The 7,140-nt window shown below is 37.1% G+C and overlaps 2 protein-coding genes across 6 annotated transcripts in view; both read right to left on the bottom strand.

The window, feature by feature from the left end:
* Positions 1-61, bottom strand: part of LOC122178868 — a 1,516-nt gene extending 1,455 nt beyond the window's left edge. Inside the window, exon 1 of the mRNA XM_042869383.1 lies at positions 20-61. The gene's annotated coding sequence lies outside the window, so the exon portion shown is untranslated. The remainder of the gene's footprint in view (positions 1-19) is intronic.
* Positions 1-7,140, bottom strand: part of CTNND2 (catenin delta 2) — a 619,837-nt gene that overhangs the window by 74,151 nt on the left and 538,546 nt on the right. For all 5 annotated transcript variants that reach the window (XM_042869378.1, XM_042869380.1, XM_042869382.1 and 2 more), the window contains one exon: positions 5,950-6,123. In XM_042869378.1, coding sequence (XP_042725312.1) covers positions 5,950-6,123 — 174 coding nt within the window. The remainder of the gene's footprint in view (positions 1-5,949; positions 6,124-7,140) is intronic.

Below are 7,140 nucleotides of genomic sequence, written 5' to 3'. Positions count from 1 at the left end.
TTGCCCAGCGCAGTCTTACCTGCTCTGACGCACGTCACCGCAGCAAAATTCAATTCAATTTGGTTCAAATTGAATCAAAATTCAAAAATGCAATTCAGCACTATGATGCTATGACTCTGTAGAGATAACAAATGTAAAGGGGAGGTAGAAACTACAACAGGAAAGACAATTCAGGGCAGCAAGTATGACAGAGCAGGCTAAACTACCAATAGAACCAAGCAGATTAGAGAGAGGACAGGTTTGCTAGGTGGTATTAACCCATTAATTTCCTTCTGCACTGCGATCTTAGTCAAGCTCCAAGAGAAAGGAAAAATGAGGTAGATAAACACTTCAAAATAAACAAAATATTAAAATGCTGTGAACAGAGGATAACTTAAGTGTTTGAGGAAAGTTCAGAAGGAACTGCCCATTGCATCCTGTCATCCTTGGTTCTGCAGTACGAGTATGTAATTTGTACTCAAATGATCTGAGAGCCATTATAACGACTTTTCTAAGCACTGGAAACACTGTCCAAGCCTATCATTATAAATGAAAGGCTTTAAGACAAAAGTGGTGTACCTCATATAGTACAGTAATTTACTGTACTTGTATTACTGTACTGTGTCCCTATTCATCAAACTGACCACCAAGCTGATCAGCTCATGATGCCTGTGATACAGCTGTTCCCAGCAGCAGGTTTCCTCAATATCATCTAGACCTTTGAATATTGTCCTCCTCCCTACAGAGCTAATACATTTCTCTGTGCTAACTGCTGCAGCCTCATAGGTGTGGGGTTCCATCTAGGTTAAGAATGTCTGCTAGAGTAGTGCACTGATTCTTCCAAAAGGTGCCTCCAGGGATTTGCTGATGAATTACAACAAGTGGTGTTCTCCACTCTACCATAAAAGAATTCGTAATAGAAATATTTTGAAGAAAAGAAACTAAGGTCTTTTCACTGGAATCCAGAAAAACATCCTCCCCAAACAGCCTGATGAAACTCTAAAGGAATAACATGACTAATTATTTGCATCAGAAAAGCCTGGCAGGGAACTCACAATATGGCCCAGCCTGATAAGAAAAGATTGATAACCTAGATGTCTGCTACTTTAGACAATAATTATTCACTATCTGCAAGAGTTTGGAAGGCAAGGCACTCCAAACATCTTTCTTTTTACTCTTTGAAGTAGTAGCAGTGAGTTTCTGACTGCATCAGTCCCTTTTATGTTTGCAGTTCCTTTATGTAATAACTTATTAGAGCTCTTGCTCCCATGGGACTTAAGATTTCTTCAGAATGGAATTAAGAAAATAAGTGTAGTTGCTTGCCTAAAGAATGAAGGCTGGTATCTCATCTAGCTATCTTAAGGGATTAGACCACTGACCCAGAAACACCCATTCACACGGATATTGTACCAACTGGTGGTCAAAGGCAGGTGCATTCCATTGTCAGCCCAAAAAACATCACTCTTCCCTGCTTTGTACGGTAAAACAGGACAGGGGAAGGAAAAGAGGCAGAAAAGAACCAACTGAGGAATGCTTTAGCCTTACGCTCTTTCAAGACTTGCACAGAGCATCACTTGTTCCTGGTTTTGCAGAGTGCAAGAGACTAACAGACATTCAGGCAAATGGAGTCTGCCATCCCACCACTAAAGCTGACACAGCAAGTTTGTAAAGCCTGCAAAGCAACTGAGAACGAAGGCCAGGCACATGGCAGGGATTGACCATGGCTCAGAGTAGGTGTGCTACCTATTCTAATGTAAGACCTTATGTTGCCAACAGGTACACTATGGATCTTGTTTCCTAGCTTTTAAAGGTAAGCATTACTTATATAAATTATGGTGGCATTTTAAAACAAAGCAGTAATACGAATGACTGAAAGAGTTTTTTAGAGTTTAGCAAAACCAAGCACATTATGCTCCTGGTGACAATGTTGTTTTTAACTCCATGCAACAGAGAAGATAACACTGTAGGAGATGTTCAAAGCAAAAGAAATGTGACTGGTAGACAAATTGACAACAGTGTAAATTTAGCTGTCACATACATAACAGACAAACACAGAAATACACAGATATCTCAATATTTCCCTTCTTTCAGTGAGGAGAACTTTGTTCAGAAAGGACATAATGTCAAAAAGCCAAGGTTAAGTATTAAACTATTTTAACTTCTCAAATGTTCAGCAGATTTAATGTATTGATAGCCTATTGACCAAGGTGAAAACTAAAGAGAACTTGCCACTTCTATTCCTACCATCCCAGGAAAAGAACTGATGCCAGACAATATATAAAAAAAACCCACTACAGATTTCTTTTACAAGACAGGTCTTGTAACATGGTATCTCATAATTTCTGATATCCAAGGTACTAAAATAATGATATGAGGCTGAAAACAATTCTTAATGAGCAGACAAGTTCCTTCTGGACAGAGCAGACAGTCCTCTTATTTCTATTTGTGCCTTCTCCAGAAACTCGACAAGCTAGCAGAGCTCCCAATTAAAGTGGAGGTAAGTAAAGTCTTCACTGCATCCAAAGGCATGCCTCATACCTGATTTCCTCAAGGAAAACTATAATAAAGTTTGATGAGAAACACACTTGCTTTGGTCTTTATGTCCTTTCCACAAGCAACCTTAAGTATATAACCTATTAAGTATAACTGAAAATGTATGAAGTATAATTAGTCTATTTTTGGAAAAAAAAAATGTATTTAAGAGTAGAAATTAAAGAAAGCAAAACTAAAACCAATGGCTTTTTTTTTTTTTTTTTTTTTTGGTGTTGCTTTTTCTGCCTGCAGGAAGTTTAGGGTATGGGGAAAATAACGTGGATGTGAATCAATGGGAGAGAATGCTCTGGAAAGCAACAAGTCCCCTCAACAGAAATCCACCATTATTAACATCCAATTATTCATGTAGTTTTCCATGAAAGAAACAGGTTTGTGTCCTTCAGATTCCAGCACCAATGTCCTTCCTACATAGTAGAGTCCCAGTGCAGTAGTGAGATGAAGGAACTTCCATACAGCCTCTATTCTAAAATGAATCCCTTCTTTCTGTATACTATCAATCTATTTTTCAGAACCAAAATATATGTAAAAAAATCAAGATAGATATTTCCCATTCCAAATTAAGGTTTTGCACTGAAAATACCCTTCCTCATACCTAAGGTCAAAAACATTTTATTGGCAAACTTACATTTGGACTGGTTAGTTGCTATTTTCTTTATTCATTTTCTTCATGCTTATTTTCTTTATTCATTACAGAGTGTTTGGGTTCTAAGTATATACTGCATCAGTCATTAAAAAATATCAAGTTTTTTTTCCTACAAACTGGTAATATGCACAGGCTTTCAGGCAATAAGACTTTGGTCCAAAGTGTTTTATATTTACACAGGAAAAATAGTGCAGAAGTACATTTATTTTCCACACTTTTTTTTGCCCAGTGTTTGGCTTTAGGAGGAATTCCTGTAAGTGAAACAGTGTTCAAGATGTCCTATAGAGTAAGATTGATTATGTACCTTTGTCAACTTTATGCCTATGTATCAGTGAAAAACTATCTTCCCTGCTATTAATCCTTAAACCTATGCTGCTTTCCTCTTGCATCTGAAATTTGAAAGAAGTCGTCTAGGGGAATTAGACACACATCATCTGTTCATTCCAGTGACAGACATTTATCTAAATTCATTAGGCAATTTTATTTTTTAAATTACTCCAGGCCTCTTTTTATCTTCCCACTTTCCTCTCATAATTGCATTGGTTAAGCACTGCCTATTGAAAGTGTTACCTCTTTGTTACTGAAGATTTTGTCAGTTTTATACCAGCGGAACCAGAAGGGCAGAAAAGCCAGAAAAGAGTCACACAAGTATATGAAACATGCATATGTATATACACATTATTATTATTATTATTATTATTTTACAGATGAGACTATCTTCAGAAGTATTTAAACACGCCTGGTGTACCAGTTACTTCATATATTCTAGTATTCTTCTAGTGTTATAATAATGCTGCTTAGAAAAAGAAAATACAGCACTGGAATTGCTGTTATTATTAATTGAAGCATTACCTACTTTAACAAGGCTTGCTCTACTCCTCTTTTTGCTTTATCATAAAGTACTTCTTGAAAGATTAAAAAAAAATAATTTCCTATTCATTATACAATTACAATTTCTTGTAAGAACTCAAAAAATGAAAATCTCCCTTAGGAATAACCTCTTATTTTAAGACCCTGCTATCTTTTATTTCAGTAATTTTCTATCCAGAAGACTGTAGCAGTGGAAAAGAGAGGTCAAAAGGTGGAAGCATCAATGCTTATGTAATCCCCAAAGAGGATTACTCCCCTCCCAAAAATGGCTGGTATGACACGTGAAATTAAGGATATTCATTTTGTGCCTGCACATTACTTGTAATAGTATTGGCAAATCTTTAGAAAAATAGAGCAAAAAGAGAATAACTGAGCTTTTCCCATGGTATCAGCATAGATGGTATTAAAGTTCAAATCAGTTTTTCTAACACATCACTTGCCAAACAGCTCTGTGGAGCTCTTTTTTCATCTCTGGTCCCCTGTATATATCTGCCAATTAAGGGATGACAGATACAGATTTATTAGAAATAGGAGAGGGCACTGCTTCAATTTTTGCACTCCTTTTAGTCCTGGCAAATACACATACATTCCTCCCTCATTTGGACCAGGGATACACCCATCCCCAGATGAATAAAAGACATTTACTGCGTTTCTGTGCCAGGATTATGAAATCATCTGGTGTAGTCTATGATACAAAAATAATAATATTGGTTTTCAGGCAAAGCTTTCATAGCACTTTGTAGGACAAAAATCACTGCACTTTGTGGCCTGCTCCATTATGTCACTGAAAGCAATAGTCAAACTTATAAAAAAGTTTGGTGGAACACCACCAAAAATCACATCTCTTAGAATCTGCTGAGTGTGCTAACTCAACGGTCAATAAAATTTTATGGAAAAAAGTCACTCACTGGCCTCAGGGCTAGTATTTCAAAATTAATTCTTACTGAAACTGGTACTTAAACACCTAGCACATATGAATGAGTGAAGGATGAAAACGAAAAATGACTCCTTCTGAGACCTAGCTTTGATAACTGCAGACCCCCATACATGTGAGTTTTCATAGTAAATGTGAAAAATTCCAACAGAAAGTAAAATCAATACATTACTTCTATTCAACAGGATTAGATAGTCAGCACTTTCACCCAGTCAGATCACTTCATTGCCAGGAAAGGGATGAAGAAATTGCCATAAAAGTAAATCAGGCTCACCAACTCTCACATTTTAGTAATTTATTCTAAACCCAGGAATATTCACAAAATCTAATAAATGAATATTTTTTTTCCCCCTCAATACACTGTAAATAATTGGAAAGGGAAAACTTGATCTTTTGACTGCAGTTCCAAGCTGGGCTTAGCTGGAATATGGCGTATCGACTGAGCATTTTCCCTGCCCGTTGTACACATTTAATCATTACTGATGTACTTTAATCATTTTTATTTTTATTTTTTTAATAGATGGCAAGATTACTTGTGTTGGTGTTACTCGGTTTATATTTTGCTATGCTCTTGTCTAGTTTCTCCTAAGAGACAAAATGTAAACCAGTTTCTGCAGTGACAATGCAAAATGGTTTCATTTTACTGTCACTGGTGATATTTTGACTCATTTCCATAGCTGCATGTCCACAGATTCATAAAGATGCTGCTTCTTGTCATTTGGATATCGGTTTTCAACATGTATTTTTCATTCTTGACCAACAAAATTTTCACTGCTGTATGACAACTTTTCCCACGATTATCAATTCAGAGGACTTAAAATGCTATTGGAAACCTTACTACAGATAGTTCTGTGAAAATAGAGAGGTATTCCAATAGAAGGAGAATTTAGACACAGTTGTAGCACCAGTTTGATGTCATCCATGAGGAGTTCTCAATGAAAAGACAGGCATACCAGGTCAGTATTCTTACCTTCCAACTCCCAGCAGCCAAATTCTGCAGTGCCCCTGCTGCTCCCTCCAGCGTGTCTGGATTTGAGCACTCAGAAAGAAGTGTGAGGTAGGGTTTGACTATTGAAGGGTGCCACAGCATCTGGATTCCTTTGGGTGGTTCTGCACAGTCTGGGAGAGGTCCTACTCCATCCCACTGTTGGAAAACACAAGACAGACTGTCAGCAAGGATCAGTGAAATACTGAGAGTTGTCTCAGCTGACCCTGTGTGTGCATGTAGGTAAGCAGTCACTCTTCACAGCATATCAACCTGATTATTTACAGAGAAACCAAACTCCACCACGTTTCCTACACAACAGCTAGGTGACATAATGAAAACCTTCAGTGCATGTATTCCTTTGGTTAGGAATAAAAACCAATTGAATAAAAACATACCTTCAGAATTAAGAACTAGAACTTGCACAGGAAAAGATCTGAAGTTCCCTGCAATTTTTCTTTTCATGAAAGGGAAAGTCAACAAGAACCACCACTATGGAAACCTAAATCATTCAGTAACATAAGCATTCAATCCCTTACCAAGTCCTAGAGCACGACTGCAGTGCACATCATCCCAGCCGTACAACTTCTGACCTCCCACTGCAGGCATCCTCAGGCAGCCAGCCCACTGCTGGCAACCTTCAGGTTCAGATGCTGATCTGTTTGGTAGAATCACTTCTCACATACCTGACTCTTCCCACCAATACATGGAAATAACTACAGTGATATCCAAAACAGGCAGTAATGGAGCCTGGACAACAGGGTGGATATTACATAAAAAGCCACACCTATTGATAGGTGTGAACAAACTATTCCACGAGAACAGTGATTTGTCTTTCTCCTGAAATGCACAGAACTTCCATGTAGGCATGAAACATCTTAAAAGAGGGAAATTCAAAGACCACTCTTACTTTCAAAAAACAAAAATTAATTTCTGTAATACATTTTTAATGATATTTAAAATATGTTATTTTTATCTACATATGCTGTATTACATATATATTATTATTATATAATTATATATATTATTATATCTACATATGCATTTTGTATTGTGCTTTGCCCTAGTTTGTATAGATAAAGGGATTTAGAAAACTCACAGCCTTAATACCTTTGCTATAACCAGTCCTTGAATCTTCAGCACAGTCTTTTTTCAAAACCTCTGAGGCCTACAGAT

This window comes from Lagopus leucura, unplaced genomic scaffold (genome assembly GCF_019238085.1).
Source record: "Lagopus leucura isolate 7727_CA_CO unplaced genomic scaffold, USGS_WTPT01 Super-Scaffold_100002, whole genome shotgun sequence".
Taxonomy (NCBI): Eukaryota; Metazoa; Chordata; class Aves; order Galliformes; family Phasianidae; genus Lagopus; species Lagopus leucura.
The sequence above is the reverse complement of the archived record's forward strand: the minus strand, read 5'-3'. Positions and strand labels throughout refer to the sequence as shown.